Consider the following 18,263-nt stretch of genomic DNA (forward strand, 5'->3'; position numbering starts at 1 on the left):
TGAATTTACACACACATACGTTCAGTAACTACCACCTAGATCAGTTACAAGTCCTGTCCCACCTGGCCAAGATTTCACATTGACTACCTAGCTCTGAGTCCAAGCTCCAGCCTCCAGGCAGAGGCCAGAGGCGCCTGGAGAGAGACAGTAAGCCTGGACCTGCACCAGGGAGCAAAGGCAGTTAGGTTCAGGTCCCTGGACACAGATGGTCTAACAGAGCGGGCATGGACACAGAAGTCCTCAGTGGCTCATTTTCACAGTTGCCCTCAAGTCCAATACTTGCTCTGTAACAAGAATTCTTTCCTACATTAGCAACTGAGCTCTTTCTCTAATGATCCCGACAGACCTAAGTGCCTTTCTATATGAATGGAGCTAAAGGTACATTCCAGAGTTTGAGATGCCAGCGAGGTCTCCAAGAATCGGGAGCTATGAAAGGAATTTCTTTGATGCAAAAAAGAAAAAACAATTCAGCTTTCAATTTAGAGAATTTTTTTTTTTCCAGAAAGGTAGCGACATTGAATGAGATTTCTTTATAGCAATTAGTACCAGTTATTCAAAGTCACTTAATTATATCCAGACAATAACTGGAGACAGCATATCATTAAGTGATGGGAAGCCACCTTACCACATAAAACCACAAAAATTTCTGCTTGCATATATTTTAGCTCAGAAAGTCACTGCTCAAAATTAAAGTGTTTTGCCTAAATGTTAACGAATATTTAAGATTCCTAAATTAAAAAATTCTACCTTCTCTAGAGTTGATAAGAGACTCCATCAAAGTGCCATCTTCCTTTCCAATGGCTCTCTACTCACTTATGATAATATATATGAAGTTTATCATTCCTTCAGTACAAAAGGCTCCTTGAGAGTATAAAAGGTCTAGTTTACTTCTGATTTCCTCATTCTAACCTGCTATCCTATGAATAGAAGGGATCTGAAGGCAAGTCAATAATCTTGGTCCTAGAATAAGGATGCCAATAGATTCATGTACTTGGAATGTTATAATTTGGCATGAACTTGAAGTGTGCACACTATCCATGGGCCAAATGACTATTTACAAATTAGATACAACATTCCCGCATTTGTGAAAGAGGCGTTGTTATTAAATATAAATTGAAGGCTCCAAATCCTCTGTAAAGTACTCTAAGTGGATCAAGCCCTTTGGATTTGTCTGAAGGCTGCTGAGCAGAAGGCAGCCTGCTGAGTGCTAATACTAAGCAATCATGCACATCTGCTCAATGCCTCCCATTGGGCATAGTGCAAATGCCAAGGGGATTAGCTGTCACTGCATACTTCACAAAGGGGGGGGAGATGAAATCACACCTGTAGTTTAAAGGAAAACAAGAATTAAATTTCAAAACAGTTTCAAAGATTCACGTGAGAATTAGAGTGCCCCTGAATTCTTGAGACACAGTACATTCCTCCTGGTAAGCCAATACGGAGAGCAGGAAATTAGGGCAAGTTTGGTGGCCTTCAACATAAATAAGTCAAAAAAAGGTTTGCTTCATTTTTTTCCCCCTACAAAATGTCATCTTTTTTTTTCTCATTTCATCTTCCACCTGGGCGCAGAACTTGAAACTGCTGCCAGGTTGGAAAAGCCAAATTTGCAGTATTTAAGAAAGTGAAGGCTCCCCTTGGCTGGGAAAGAGAGAAAGTGCTGCAGCCAACTCTTTTCCTGGGCTCCACATCCAAATCCTCCCACCCCCCCTACCCTCTGCTGGCTTATGTGTCACCATTCTTGAATTGGTGGCTCACACCTGAGAGCCAGCCTCCAGTCCCCCACTGGTTCTCAGTGGGCTGGGGCTGCTCCCCTGGGTCTGTGGAATCCTGGAGTCACTTGTGGCTGTCACAGTGTTGGGGAAATGTCTGGCATCTAATGTCTGTGAGCCAGGAGACAAAGTAAGACATCCCACCATGCCTCAGTCTCGCACAATGAAAAAGTTGTCCCCCATCTGCCTTTCCAAAGTACTCTCACACATTCTGTATGTGAAAGTCAGCTTCAAATCACTTGAGCATAGAAGTGAACTGCTTCACACATATACCAATGTATTCTTGCAGGGTTTTTATGCACTCCAAATTCTCAGGAATGCAAGTTCTGAATAACTAAGGGAAGAGTACGTACATACTTTGTTTTAATTTTTTGGCTTTTTTTTTTAAGAACCTTGCCAAGCATCACCCACCACTTAGCCAACCACATCACTGAAGGCTGTGCCATATAAATTATTAACACACACACCTGTATTGTCTGCATTCACACATGAGAATATCTGATCACTTCATTATGTTTTCTGGCACGAACATGTCCAGGTTTCTACATATGGAAAATACATTTTAATATTAACCACATTCTTTGAATTTTCCTTATATTACAGAAAATCATGATGTTGATAGTTTTTAAAAACGTGTGTGTAAATCAATCAGTAGTGAATTTCATTTGAGGAGAGCAAAGTGGTCACTGACATGCTCATAATAAGAGGACAATGATTAAGGGGATGATGGGATTAAGAAATGCTGAGAAACTGGCACCAATTCTGTGTGCTATTGGGGGAAAGAATACCAGGCCAGGACACGGTGTAGATGAAATCACTTTGAAAACTGAAAGGATTTTAATATCGTCTTATAACCAAGTCCTGTCGGTTCCATCTTCATATTGCATATTTTCTTTTTTAAAAAATAAATAAGTTATACATTATTAGAGGAAGAGAAATACACTAGAAAAAAACTGTAAATGCCCAGGACAAGGTCTTTGATGACCACTGATCCTTTGGTGCATGAATCCAGGGGTGCATGAGAATGAAAGCACACAGATGCTATGCTAGGTATCTTCCATTTTCTCCTTGAGAACATCCCTCACTTCTCTGTTCTGCTGACTACATTAGTGGCCCTCCTTGTCTCTGACTTCCACTTGATTTGGGCCAATAAGAGCATCGTGGGGTTCCGAAGTTCAGTGCATGGTCGGCTGACTGGGTAGCTGTGGCCCAAAGGGAGGCAGAACATCAGGGCAGAAGGACATGGCAGAGGAAAACTGATCAGTTCATGGTAGCCAGGAAGCACAGAGCAAATTGTTATTTCTGTCCCTTCTTCTCTATTCCCAGGTCCAACCCTGATTCAGGCTCTCATCAATTGATTTCCCACTTCTAAAATCCACAACCATTTATTTGCAGGCTCCATTGCCGCCTATCCTTTGTGCAACATGAAAATGCATGTGACATGGTGTTTATCTTTATCTTCACACCTGTAACTGGCTTATATTGTCTCAGTCTCTGATCAAGAGATCTTTTCTACCCAAGTAAATTCTTCAAGATTTTAGCTCTGTTTCCACCTTCTTCAATTAAATTTCTAAATTCTCCAAACCACATTAGTCATGTATTCCTGTAAATAACAGTAGTACTATTGTCCATTACCAGGTAATTTAGCATTTAATTAACTCATAATCTTTTTTTTTTTTTTTTTTTTCATTTGTATCCCCAGTGCTTTGGTCTTTTCTTTTTAAATTATCAGAGGGACCATCTTTTCAATTTGCTTAGAATCTCAGAAAAGTCTTCTATATGTTAAAGGAACTTGAAGAATTATCCCAGTTTATTACTTTTTCTTGTCTTCAACCAAGAAAATAAATTCAATTCTCAAACAAAGTAAATGGCACTAGGTAGTTAACTTACAAGGAGGTATAAAGCAGTATCCTCAATTCTGTATAGCATGCTTTTTAAAACACAAAATAGTACCTCAGGAAATACTATCCAGGGGGGTTGTTTGAAATAATACATAAACAATAATAAGATAAAATGATTAGAGAAAACTTTCTAGCTCGATGAAAGCAGGAAAATTTGTCTTGTTTACTTCCTAAAATACTGCATAGTAGCTATTAATAAATATATTGAAAGAATTAGTGAAGCAAGTACAATGGCTGAATGTTAAGTATATATTATGTCAGACAGTGTGTTAATGCCATGCTTGGATTATCATGCTTAATCCCTGAATAATCCTTCAAGGTTAGATTTACTAGTATTCTTATTTTTTGAATGTGGAAACTAAGGAAAAGAATTAGATGACCTCTCCAATGCAAAAAATCTACCAAGTATTTTAGCCACCTGACTGCAGAGACTACATTTTTAATCACTCTACTATATATTCTAGCATGCTGCATCTTTACTGTGGTTTTGAGTATGTATGTTCTGATGACGAACAAGGAGTGAATCCCATGCAGCAGGGGGATAGTAGTGGGGTAATCCAGGAAGTGGCCAAGACCCTCAAACCACTGATAGGAGTTAAGAAGCAGTGCCCTGTGGGGAGAGGCAAATAAGGTCTGGGATCCTGCTCAGAGCTCCCATGTCTCCTGTCCTGTGGTCCTACCACAAAGGGGCAGGAAGCTAGCCCATATATTCAAACACTGCCAAGTCTTCCCTCATTCACTCTTTAATATCTGCAAAGCCTGCCCCAACTCTATCTCAGTCCAGTGAATTCTTATTTAGCCTCAAACCTCCTCCTCCCAGGAGAAATGCCCTCATTCCTGATGATGGTCAGCATTAACACAAACCTGCTTGCACTGTCTGCCTCCCTGAGAATGTGGGTCCCATGCATTATTCATTATCATCTGTCTTTATTCATTATACTCTTATTACCTGGAAAATATGAACCCGCATACGATAAATATTTACTGAATGGGTCTGAGGATGGGGGGAATAAAAAGTGCCCGACAGGGTGTCAGATTTTAATAAGGCATTAAATGAGCTGAACCTCAGGACAGAAAAAATAAAAAATAAAAAAAAAGAGATGCAGGTATCTCTTGCTAACAGGTGAGCAGCTCCTGTTGTCCTCCACAAACCTGGTGGTCTGGGAGTAGGAGATGCACCTTGAGTTGAAAATCCTGAAACACCATGAAGAGTGGGCACGGGCCACCTTAGACATCAAGGCCTTGCTGACAGCCCAAGACAGCTGGGCCGACGTCCTATGATGTGGGAGTCAGGCTGAAAGGTCATCATGAATATCAGATGGGAGAGAGAAATATGACGGGGGATGGGGGAAGCGGCTTTAAGGTTTTTGCTTGGCCCTGTCATCTGGCATTAAATTCAGTCTGTTTTACTGAATGTCTAAAAAGTGCCAAAGATAGAAAGCTGCTTTGTGGTTGGGAAGGCAGCTAAGTATTTATTCATACTCACGAGCTGGCCAAGTTCATTTCCATATTGCTGAGTGCACGAATTGAAAGCACTTCCCTCCAGCACAGCTGTTTGCACAGTGTGCAGCTCCTAGGCACCTTTCAAATGCTGAATTTTCAGTTGCTGCCCTTGCAGTGATGTCAGAAATAGAAAGCGATTTAAAATTTCATTCTTCTGCAGCTGGAAACTGTTGGGAGGGAAGTTTGTGGCTGTCTCTATCTGGCATGACTAGAGAGTGGGTTGTTCTAATTGCTTGATCTGTTAGGTTTTTTTTTTAAATCACAAGGCTATACTCAGCATTAAATCACATGGAGCATAATCTGTTTTGAATGATTTCAAAGGCATTTGTGATCTTGTAAAGCCTATCAAGAAAGGTTAAAGATCATAAATATTCCCTTTTGTGATTATACAATTGGCACATGGAGATACTTGTCAATAAATTATCAATTAACAGAACTCTAATGTCAGACCAAGTCTGTTCTTAGATTTCAATCACTGAGAGATGATGGTGTTGCCTATTAAATGCTTTTTTCTCAACTAAGATGTTTTGACCAGCAGCAGGCCTGATAGTATAAGCAATTTAAAAGAAGAAGGAAAAAAAACTCTTGTGGGGAGGAGTAGTGTATGAGATGAACTTGAGTGCTTCTCAAGCTGCAATTTGTGCATCCAAATCACCTGGACATCACATGCACATCTCCATTCAGAGGTGTTGGGGAGGGATGCTGAGATTCTGCATCTGCTCCTGAATCCGCTGAGCGTAAACACATTCCAGAAGACCAGTCTATCCTGAAGAATTGGAATTTGACTTAGACTCCAAGGACAAAATCAGGATCATAGGTAGAATTCCAGCTCTGCATAAGGGACAAACTGTCTGATTATCTAGTAATCAATGAAGTGAAAAATAGCAAAAAGGACATGGCTGCTCTCTGAAAGAACAAATTCTCTAATTACTGGAGTGTTCTATTGATGCTGATGGCCACCTTGCAGAGGCACACAGGGGGATTTCAAAATTGGAAGGTAGGTCAGAATAAGTGACCTGTGAGATTCATTTAAAATATTCTTCCATAAACTCCTAACATATCAAACAGCAGCATTAGCTTCAGTGTAGTAACCTTGGGTACAATCTCTGACTTTAGGATCTAAGTGAGAAGATCCAAGAAGAGAGGACACTGAGCAGTGAAGAGCCTGCTCAGATTCTGAAGGCCCTGTGGCCACCATGTGCCAAGAGTTACTGTCCTTCCTCTCCCTCATGCACAGAGATGTGGCTCCCAATCCTCACACCAGGGCAGGGGAAGCAAATATCCAGATGACCCAGGTCCCAAAGTATTTCCAGTGTTCTTCCTTGATCAGTCACACACCACAAACACTGGTGCCTTAGTTACTTATGTAATGGGAGAATATGCACTCAGTCTTTGGGAAAAGTCTTGAGAAAGCATGTGAGAGGGAGAAGGAATCATTGCCAAATATCATTGTCAAGGATAATGACAATGGGGCAGGGGGAACATGAGTTGTCAGCTTTCACAGAGTTCCACCTGAGGTCATTCCCATCTTGGGTTTCCAAATAAAAGAAAAAATGCTTATTGCAACTGCCTTGACCATAGATGGTTTTATAATTAAAATAATATTAATTTAAAAATTTTATCACACTTATAATGACTACTTCTACCCTGTCGATGACTCACTCAGCATTTATGACTGTAATTACATTGGTACTTTTTTAGGTTCCTCAGATATATCTGGAGGTTATTCAATCGTTAAATATTCCCCTAATGGTATCCAGTCCCTTAAGGCTATGAACAGCCTCTTCTATGTACTTGCTCCATCACAGGGTCCTCTGAAGAGTGATAGCTTCTGCTAAAGGTGGAGACCTCCAACCCGTGAATGCCACTCCTTCTGGTGGCCACATAGCCCACCAGGGTGGTGGTGGGGTCTCTACAGTTGTGATTACGGGAGTGATGATAGTATTAAAAAGAATGACTACTACTTATTGAACACTTTCTATGTGTCTCTGTGAGGATTCTACAATGAGAGTATTATTATCCCCATTTTACAGATGAGAACACTGAAGTTCCAAAGTACTTCACTCAAGATTACTAATGATTAAGTGGTAGAACCCATACCCATCCATGGTCAAGGCCTGGACCACACAAAGAATCTCTCAGCCAAACGTGCACTCTGGACAGATCACCTCCGAAGTACATGGACTCAGTGGATCCCTCCAGGGCCATCTACCCTTGTCAGCCCCACCCAGCCCAACTCTCTCCACAGTTGAACAAACCTCTCTCTCAACAAGATGACAATGACAGGAAAATGTTGTCCACCCAAGGGACTCAAGGGGCTCTTCTGGATTGTTTCTCACTTCAAGGTATACTGTGATGATTGGCTTTGTCCTCCAGAGTCATGGAATATTTGTTTTGAACCTCAGAGTTTGAAAGAGATATATAAGTCATCTATTCAGCTTTTTCATTTTAGAAATGAGTAATCCAGGCAATATGATTTGCTTTGGACCACAGAATTAGGTGAGGGGTTTCTGAAAGCCAGAATTCCAAGGCTTCTGACTCCAACTCTGCCCTTCCACCTGCTCCAGGAGCCCTAAGACTAACTTGTTTCCACAGGGGCACCTGCCTGTGCTGGAAAGTCTGGACCAATGCACCACACCTAGGCATGTGCCACATGGAGAAAGGGACTCACCAATCCCAATACCTGTGTGAATGGGACTGGGGCCAGAGTGAGAAGATGGGGATATTTTTGCTTTTTATATCTTCTAACACTGTTTTAATATTTTACCTTTAATGCCTTTTATTAAAAATAAAATAGAATCTTTTAGTGGCACATTGTAGGGCCCTACCCTTTGGTGTCTGAGCACTGGAGCAAATACAGACTTTGTATTCTGATAAAACATTTTCATACTCCAATATCAGGGCTCTCAGGACCAAGAAAACCCACTCCCTTCGTGGACCAGCTGATAAGTGTTCTCTGTTGCAGTGTGCTCAAAACTACTTTCCCAGAGCTGAACTTTGCAATCAAAGTAGACACATTCTGGATGATAATGCATACATGATTACGTGTAGGTGGCGAAAGTTCAGTACAATGAACCCTTCCTTATCTTTCTTCCAAATCACCAGTGATTTGTTTGTACAGAACTCGGCAAATAACTGGTTCTCATAATGAGAACCTAGTGAAAAGTCAAGATCTAGCAGAACCTTATAAATCAAAGAAGGATTTATGGTTTTAGCATTAGGTCTAGTAAAGTCCAGTTTGCCTCCTTAAGGGGACAGTCCCTATTTGAAGGTCTAAAGCTCAGCCTTAGAGACAGAAAGATGTAAACCCAAGTGCTGAAGAAGTTAGTAAACATTAAAAATAAAAAGACATCACGAGTTGAAATTTGTAAGTGCTGAATGGAAGACTGAAACAAAGCTGCTGCTGGAGCGCAGAAGGGTACAATTCTCAAGGCTACGTCCCCTTTAGGGTTTGAGCTAGGACTCAGAAAAACGGACACAAAGTAAGTAGTAGAGTGTGTCCAATTCCCAAGGCCATTAGAATGACCAGAAACTTGGTGGTTTAAGACAACAGCAGTTTATTAATAGTTCTGGAGGCCAAAAATCTTAACAACAAGGTGTTGGAGAACTGTGCTCCCTTTGCAGAATCTGGGGAGACTCTGTTCCTCGATTCTTGCAGTTTCTGGTGGCTCTTAGCATTCTGTGGGATTCCCGAGTCTGTAGCTGGCACTGCAGATGACCTCTGCCTCCAACATCTTCACACCACCTTCTCCTCTGTGTTCATTTTCTACTGTGCATATTTCTTATAAGACTTGTCAATATATTTAGGGCCTACCTAGATAATCCAGAATGCCCTCAAGATCCATAAGTTAACAACACTTGCAAAGGCCCTTTTTCAAAATAAGATTCACAGGTTCTGGGGATTAATATGTGGGTGGATCTTCTGGTGGAACACCTTTCAGCTCACTGCACAGGGCAAGAGATACGCCAGGAATGTGACTCACCTGGGCTTGTGTACAGGTGCAGAGGGAAACAGTCGAACTCAGTGGCCAGGAGAGGGTGTAGGCCTTAAAGGGATGCCAGATTCTTCTAAGAATCTTGTGTTTGGCCTCTGTCCTATTTCTTACACTGTTACTTCTGGTTCTTTAGCATTTTAGTATCATCAAATTACTGCAATGGACTTTCCCCTTCTCAGGAAAGAACTGTTGAGTCAACTCAGTTCACATTTGCCCATAGCTGCTCAAGAACATTCCAGTAGCTGCACAGCTGTTAAGTCACACTACAGTGCCAACCAAAACATCTAGGTCAGGATTCTTCCTTCCTGTGTCTTGCACCATGGTCACTGCCAAGCATGAAGTATGTTCATCATGAGGCACCTCATGTAGTTTTTAATCAAAGTAATATTTTTAAATGCACCCAAATATATTTGCAGCTTGTTATTTTGGAACTGCAGAATAGTACAGACAGTTCAGCAGCTTCCAGAAGTGTTTTAGGAATTCATGTCTCCTGCTCTTTCAAGTGGGAATGGAGCTGAGATTCTGTTGTTTGTGGACTTGGGGAAGAACAAAGACACCCTGACAACTCAAATATGTCAATTTAGCTGATGCTTTAACCTCTTCCAATGTCAAGTGTGTGTGTGTGTGCACTTCTTTATAAAACTTACTCCATGTAGAAATACATTGGGAAGTGAGCCTCATTTCTTTACCCTTCCTCCCTCCAGGGTACAATGTCACAATCAGAGGAATAGAGAAAAGGTCGGCAGTAAGGAGTAAAAGGCCCATAAAATGAGAAATGGGAAAACTAAGACAGAAGTATGCAGTTAATTCTTTCCTGTTGAGTCCACCAGAAAAAGCTCCAGGCAATAGGAAGCCGCAGGTTGCTCCACTGGTTCATGTTGTTCTTGACCCTGGATTCAAAGAGGTCTGGTTGATGGAGTCTTGTCTAACTACTAATTTATATAAGGCATAGAGAACCTGAATTCGCTTCTGAAGAAGCTTTTTAACCTCTTAAAAAAAAAAAAAGAAAAAAAAAAAAACGGTGTCCTCCAATAGTAGCTTGGTTCCCAACTACTAATCGGACATGTCACTTGGAACACATCAGTTAATATCTCTGAGCAAAATTTTCTTTCCATGGTATAGAAAATAAAGCAGCCCTTGTTGGGTTGTTTTGAGACTCTGAAGGATGGTGTGAAAGGATCTGAAGAGGTGGAAAGATACTTTCAGATGGTTTTACCTTTTAGTGTCCCTTGTAGACTCTACCCTGCAGGGAAGCCTAGACATAGGCCAAACTGTCTGCCTCTGCAGGTACCACCCTCCTCACAGTTGGAGGAGGCAGCTGGGAAGCAGTCACCTGCAGGGTTGCTTAAGGACTCCCTATGGAGGGTGAACAGTTTGGCAGGCACTTCCATGGCACTTCCAAATGCAGACCCTGTTCTAACTAACAATTTGCACAAACTTATAAGGAACCAAAGCACAGAAGGGGTATGTCATCTGCTCAAGGAAAACCATCTTATAAACAGCCCAAGATTGAATTCAGCTTGCCTGGCTTCAGAGGTCATGCTTGCTGTCTTCATCTTCTATGACCTTCGGCTGTGGTGTGAACATGGTTTGTCCCCCTAAAGCTCTTGTTTGACATCTGATTACCATTATAGCACTGTAGGGAGAAGGGCCTTTAAGAGGTGATTAGGTCATTAGGAGGGATTAATGTCTTTGCTTCAGGAGTGAGTTCTCTCCTCTTGGCCCTGGATTAGTCACCTAAAGTGGGTTGTTACAAAGCAAGGCTGCCCCTTGTGTTCCCTCTTCGCTTTCTGCCATGAGTTGAAGCAGCACAAGATCCTCATGAGAAAATGAGCAGATGTCAGCACCATGTTCTTAGGCTTCCCATCCTCCAGAACCAAAAGCCAAAATAACTTCCTTTTTAATAAATTTCCCGATTTCAGGAATTCTATTACAGCAATAGTCAATGAATCAGACACCATCTTATGACAATGTGACACAATGAGGACCACTGCAAGGTCTCTTCTCCTGAACCAGTACGGTGGGGCTGATTCAATCCATACTTACAAAAGAAAGATGGTAAAATTCAGTATTCCTAAAGACATGACAAACTAAAAGAAATAAATGAGACTAAGCACTTTCAATACTGACAGCTGAAAATACAAACACCTGAACATTATAGCTTTAATGCACTTTTCAAAACTTGCCCAATTCTCCCCCATTCGACTTACCTGTCTTATGGATTCTGGCACTGAGCCTGGACTCTGGGGAGTGCAGAATAATTTAATTGCCTGCATAAGTAAACTTGCATCAGATGACCCTGGGAAAGCTCAGATGCAACCTTCAATTAGCTCAGGGAAAGCAGGGTGACAAAAGTGAACTACAGAACTATATGGAGAAGTGTAATGTCTACCCTTCAAATCCTTTGAAACGGTGAGTGAAGCACCTGTCAACTATTTTGGCAGGATTTACTTGCTAATTTCTGACTTCATGCCAAATGCTAACAAAACATAAAAAGAATGGTACTCTCTTTACAACCCACAGTCTTTGAAATCAGAGTTGATTTCTTAATTGTAAAGATCTGTGCAGTTGCCCTGTCCTTTGTGAGGTCACATCTTCCTGCTCAGGGCCTTTTAATGATAGGTTCTCAATAAATAATGGTGGAAGAAATAAAGCCCAGGGCTTAGGAATCTTTCAATATAGACCAACCCTATCTGTTCATCTTTATCTAGCCTCATTTGGCTTCTGAAATGTGTTACTTTGAAAGTTCTAGGAAGGAAATGTAAGGGGGCAGTGGGAAAGAGACAAAAGGAAATTGCAGTTACTCATATTGTATAGGTTTTTAAATAGCAATTCTTCTCACTTAGGTATCCCTTAACCCACTTTATATATCTACAGAGCTTCATGAATAGTAATCTTTCTACCTAGCAACTGCATGCTGATTCATTCATTAACTTAATCCACGCCTACTGAGTGTCTCCTCTGTGCTAGCCTAGGTACTTTCATTTAGTTCCTTTTCTCCTTCAAAAAGCAAGCTCCTTCGAATGATGACACATAACGGGGGGTGGGAGGGGTTAGTGTTAGGGTTAGGGTTAGGGAAGGGGGCAAGAATGGAGGAAGGAAGGACTGTATAGAGGGAAAAGAGGGGTGGGAGGGATGGGGGAAGGGAAAAATAACAGAATGAATCAAACAACATTACCCTATGTAAATTTATGATTTCACAAATGGTATGCCTTTACTCCATGTACAGACAATCAACATGTATCCCATTTGTTTACAATAAAAAAAATAAAATAAAAATAAAAAAAGCAAGCTCCTTCAACATAGACATACAGATAGCAGATAAATGCACAGCATCTTTGTATTATATATGAAAAGATCTGGGGTAGGAAGGACAGTTCAAGTTCAATCCAAGGGAAAAAAAAAAAAAAAGGACAAGGGCAAGTCTGGCTAACCCTGATGATTACCTGGCTGTTCTGGGTGAGAATTTAAGTAAAAATTACTCAAAAAGACAAAACCTTTCATTCAGGATGGCATTTTAAGTTCGGGCATTTAGTGTACCTTCCTTACTGCCACCCACTCCAAACACAGTCAAAATACATAAAGTACAAGCACCTAGGGATGTTTAGTGTTTGTGTGATAAAAAAACAAGATTAAATATCTTCAAAGAAAATGTGATTTGTACACACACACAGTAAAAAAGAAGGAAATCTTGTTGTTTGTGACAACGTGGATAAACCTGGGGAACAATATCTGAAGAGAAATAAGTAAGGCACAGAAAAACAAATCCTGCAGGATCTCACTTACATGTGGAATTCAAACAAGTTGAACTTATAGAGACAGACGGTGTAGTGATGTTACCAGGGACCAGTGGCTGGGGAAGTGGGAGATGATTGAAAGGTTCAAAGTTCCAGTTATGCAGCAAGAATAAATTTTGCAGATTTACTGTACATCACAGTGCCAGTGATAATAATACTGTGATGTGTGCACTTATCCCTGCAGACTGTGCATCTCTGGTTTCAACCAACCACAGACTGAAAATATTTGAAAAAAAAAATTGTCTGAACGTGCACAGATTTTTTTTGTCATCATTCCCTAAACAACACAGCATAGAATCTGTTTATACAGAACGTACGTTACACTAGATATTGTAAGTAATTAGAGATGATTTGAAGTATACAAGAGGATGTGCTCACACTATAAGCAAATATTACACCATTTTATACAAAGGACTTGAGCAGCCTCAGATTTTGGTATCTGTGGGGTTCTGGAATCAATACTCCTATAGATATCAACCGTATTTGAAATTTGCTATGAGAGAGATCTTCCATGTTCTTACCTCAGACATACACAAAACTATGTGAGGAGATGGATACATTAATTAGCTTGAGTATGGTTGTCATTTCACAAATATTCACATATCAAAACAACATGTATACACTGTAAATATACAAAATTTTGTCAATTTTATTTCTATAAAGCTGAAAGGAAAAGACCATGGCAAAAAAGTTTAAATATCTCCATGGATCAGAAAAGAAAAGAAATGTATACTGGTAGACAGAGGTGTTCAATAGCTTATTTCTGTGTACCAAGAGGGCTAAAAATGTCCCCAGGAAAAGGCTGAGACCTGAGTCAGGCTCACCACCAAAATTCAAAGGACATGAAGAGGAAGGCCCCCACACCACAGTGAAAGGGGCTTTAAAACTCTGCTTGCCCAATGAGGTAGGAGGAGGCAGTTTCTCAACCAGACCTGGGCCATGCTAACTGCTGGCCTGATGTGGACCTCAGATAGTCCATCACCACCATGGAAGACAGACCCTAGCTACACACCTGACTTGGCTCTGGACCAGGGTCCTTGGAGGTAGGACATAGGTAACAGCAAATCCCTAAATGGGTCAGGGTAAGTGCAGAGAAAGAATTCATGGGAAACAAACATAAAACATAAGATAAGGCTCTAACAGTAATTCCAAAGCACATAAGAAAACTAATACCACAAACCACAGCCAATAAAATCAACATCAGATGACTCCCCTTTTGTCGAAAGGAAAACAGCACCCAGAAAATGACTTTAAACTTGAAAAGCAAGGAGGAAGTTGTACATATAATCTTCAGCTACATTTTGACATTCCTCAAATTAAATTTCTTACTATGGAAATCTTGAACTTTCTACACATTTAACTTGTACTTTCCACTGACGTGGCTGAAAACACAGTGTCATCACCATATTTAACAACCAAGAGACCACCAGCTCCGGATGCATTCGCTCAGTGACAGTGAGAACTTGTGAGGTCCCTGTACCCTGTGACAGGCTGAAGGACAATCAGAGTCTCCAGCCAGCCTAGGTGAAAGGGACATGGACTGCCAAGGTGCACATGTAGGGGAAAGCTTAGTCTATCCTGGGCCAGAACACTCCTCTTTAACAGAGGATGGTATAACAGATGGCCTAAGAAAATAGCTCCTGAAAATTAAACCTGAGCTTTACACCTAAATTCAGACTACAGGGGAAATAAACATTGTATTCTCTGCCTTCTGTGCCACAGACAAAATATAAGTGTTTACATTTATAAAGCAACATTAGGTGCCTATTAAAGTGGGAGATCTTAAACATAAAAGGTGACCATCGGATGAATCAGTGACCAAACCTTCAAAATCAGAAAAAAAGTTGAGGCATTAAGCACACTCTTCTGATAAAAACTAAAAAAAAAAAAAAAAAAAAAAAAAAAAAAAAAAAAAATTATGAAAACCAAATCGCTTTCAAACAACACACTGGAAAAAATTTCTGTAGTATCAAACCTGAGACTCTCATGGAACTGCTCCAACTCCCCTGGCTTTACCAGCACCTGCTACTTCAATGAATCACATTCTCTCCTTTATCAAAGGACACAATAGATGGCACTAGGAGTAGGGGAATGGGGTGGGTAAAGGAAATCACACATCCTGCTCTAATCCCAACCAGAATTTTGGCTCAGGAGAGAAAACCCCTGTGGAAAGTTGGCAAAGCAGGTAAGCCTAGTTAGCTTCATGAAAACAGAACTCCAGGGAGCCATGAGGCATTAGCCAGTGACTAATTATAGTCTTTTTAAAACAAAGACATATTTAATAAAATGCCCTTCTAAACCTCTCCAAGGAGATCTTGGAGAGACCCATGGCAAACTCCAATTTGCCTAGAATCAGATTCATGGGTGGCAAGCTCCCTGTTCTAGGCAATGTTCAAATGGAAAGACCCATGCTGATGTGTCATAAAAGTGTGGATGTGCCTGAGGTGGGAGGCTGCTCAACTGTAGCTTTCAAATCTGGAAGTGAGCACACTGGATGAATTGTTAGGCCAGAACTTCCCATGGAGCAAAAGCAATGCCAACAGAGCCAGAGTACTGAAAAGGCTCAGAGACCCCTCAGGTTGTAAATCCAGCATTTTGGCAGCCTCTTCTCTCTGCATATGTGAAGGAGGAAGACTCATCATGATTAATGTGTATTTACTGCCATTGATCGAAAACCAGCAAACCTTGCCAACAGACATTTATTAGAAAGAAAACCAAGAAACAACATAAGAATTAACCTGACAGTTATTTTGGAGTTAATTATTCAGTCGTTTGTTTTAGTTTGTTCTTTCTCCTACTTAACTCCTTTGGACCATTTTTTTCTGTTGAATAGGTTCCCTCAACTCACTAGAGAAATCAATCAGGTGAGTTGTAGAGTTACTCATGGACAGTCTGTGGTTACAAGCTGTCATAAAAGGTCTGGAGAGGGGAAGGAAGTGGGGTGGATATTATAATTACTGGAAAAGTGATTGTTTATTTTCATTAGCAGGGTGTAAAGTAGGTCTCTGGGGCCACAGAGCCTTGGGTTCTCATGTGCTCCTTACTAGTTGTGTGTCCTTGGGCAAGTAACCTGGTCTGAGTCAGCTTCCTCATGGGGCAAATGGGAATATTAATACTTATACTGGTGGGCAATTGCAAAGATTGAATAAAATAACACAAAGAGCCAAGTAGCATTCTTCCCACCTGGTAGGCACACAAGCTTAATGATTAGAGTTGTGTAGCATTTACTGTCCTCATACAATGAAGAAGAAAACAAATGCTCTTAAACTGAGAATAGGATTTCCCAAGCAAATGTACACATTTTAACCTGCAAACTTCCTGGTAATTTAAATATGCAAGAGTCAAACTTTACCTGTCGACTTCCCTGCTTGGAGGAGCAGCTACTTGTGCTCCTTGAAGGTGAGACCAATTTCTGGGACACACCAAGGTTCTTTTCATCACTCATTGTGAGCAGCTGGTCAGTCACTTGGCCTCAATGCAATCAAAATGCCATCAGAAGGCAGAGGAGTTGAGTGGACAGAGGTCCCACACAGGTAGATAGGGCAGCTCTTATCCGGTATGCTTAAAAAGCATTTCTAGATGACCCAGAGGAAATTCCTAAAACCAAAAGAAAAGCAATTAGAGAGGAGGTCAGAGACCTCAGATGTCATCTTTAATAAACCACACGAGTGTCTTCATACTACATCTCTCAAAGCCCTGATGCTTAGTTACAGGCTATCAAGGAAGATGTTTCACACCTTCCTCGTATCAGAAATTTTGTACAGATGGTTCTTCATGTAGTTCTGCAAGACAACAGGCTTAAGAACATTAATATGGAAATTGGAGACCAGACACATATAAAATCAGTACCATAAAGAATCCCAAAACCACAACGAGACATCACTTCACATTTACTATGAGAACTATCATTTTAAAAAGAAAGATAAAAACTAGTGTTGTAAAGGGTGTGGAGAAACTGGAACCCTTAGGTATTGCTGTTGGGAACATTAAATAGTATATCCATGGTGAAAAACAGTTTGGTAGTTCCTCAAAAACGTAAACATAGAATTATCATATAATCCAGCAATTCCATTCTATCTAGGCATATTTCCGAAAGAACCAAAAACAGGTGTACAAACGAACACTTGTAGACCTCTTCTCATGGCCATGATATTCACAATAGCCAACTGTGGAAATGATCCAAATGTACATCAAATGATGAATGAGGGAATAAATCTGGGAAAGCCAGATAATGGAACATTATTCAGATAGTAAATGGAATGAAGAACTGATACATGTTCTACCACAGGTGAACCTTGAAAAACTATGCTCAGTGAAAGAAGTCAGACACAAAAGATCACGTCATATGTTTCTGTTTATATGACATATCAGAATCAGCAATCTGTAGAGGTAGGAGGGCCATTAGTGGTCACAGGGATGGCGGGGTGGTGACAGCTTACTGGAGTTTCCTTTTGGGATGATGAAAATGTTCTGGAACTAGATATAGTGGTGGCGGGTGCACAACATTGTAGTGGTACTAAATATTACTGAACGGTACCCTTGAAAGTTGTTAAAAAGGTAAATTTAATATTAGGCATATGATACTACAATTTTTATAATCCCTGTGTTTTCGAGAGGGATGGGAGATTTGTTCTCCCAAAGGCTTTTGAAAATATCTTCTAAAAAAAGTGTAACATGATGTAACAAAAACTGTGGGCGCAAGCAGAAGTTTCCACATTTATTAGCATATTAATAATTAAAACAATGACTACTGAGTACATACAACCTACTGCCAAGGACTACATTAAGGACTCCCACAAATGCTGTTTCATTTAACCAACGGTCTGATGGGAGAATATTATCTTTATTTTATGGAGAAGACAATTGAGTCTCTGACAAATTGTTGCCTGCCCAATCACACAGCTGGCAACAGACTGAATCACGGCACTATCCCAGTCCTTTAACTGTGGAGCTGGAAACTTGCAAGCCCCAAGTAGCCAGGCATGGTGAGAATAGCTGTTACCCCATCTTGGAGAGCTGGAAGCTAGATGAGAAAGATGCAGGAGGGAGAAAGAATGTCATGAGCCAGAGGCAACCCCCCCCCCCATTCCTTTCTACAGCACAATACCAACCTCCCAGATGGCAACCTGGGATGGGAAAGGCAGTGCCCAGGAAAGTCCAGGGATCCCCTTATAAGTGGTCACAGCTGGGCTGTTGCCTGCCACCTTTGCAGATCTCAGGGTCTTATCTGATGGAGACCCGCCCCCCTGATTTTCAGAGAGAATGAGTCCCAGAATTGCCACCTTTATCCACAGCCCT

General features: G+C 40.9%; 1 protein-coding gene across 7 annotated transcripts in view; it reads right to left on the reverse strand.

Annotated features, from left to right (window-relative positions):
- OSBPL3 (oxysterol binding protein like 3) overlaps window positions 1–18,263 on the reverse strand; it is a 178,810-nt gene that overhangs the window by 78,437 nt on the left and 82,110 nt on the right. For all 7 annotated transcript variants that reach the window (XM_079151143.1, XM_079151141.1, XM_079151142.1 and 4 more), the window contains one exon: window positions 16,318–16,562. In XM_079151143.1, the coding sequence (XP_079007269.1) occupies window positions 16,318–16,410 (93 nt within the window). In that variant the 5' untranslated portion in view covers window positions 16,411–16,562. The remainder of the gene's footprint in view (window positions 1–16,317; window positions 16,563–18,263) is intronic.

The sequence above is a fragment of the Sciurus vulgaris genome (genome assembly GCF_902686455.1).
Source record: "Sciurus vulgaris genome assembly, chromosome: 8".
Lineage (NCBI taxonomy): Eukaryota > Metazoa > Chordata > Mammalia > Rodentia > Sciuridae > Sciurus > Sciurus vulgaris.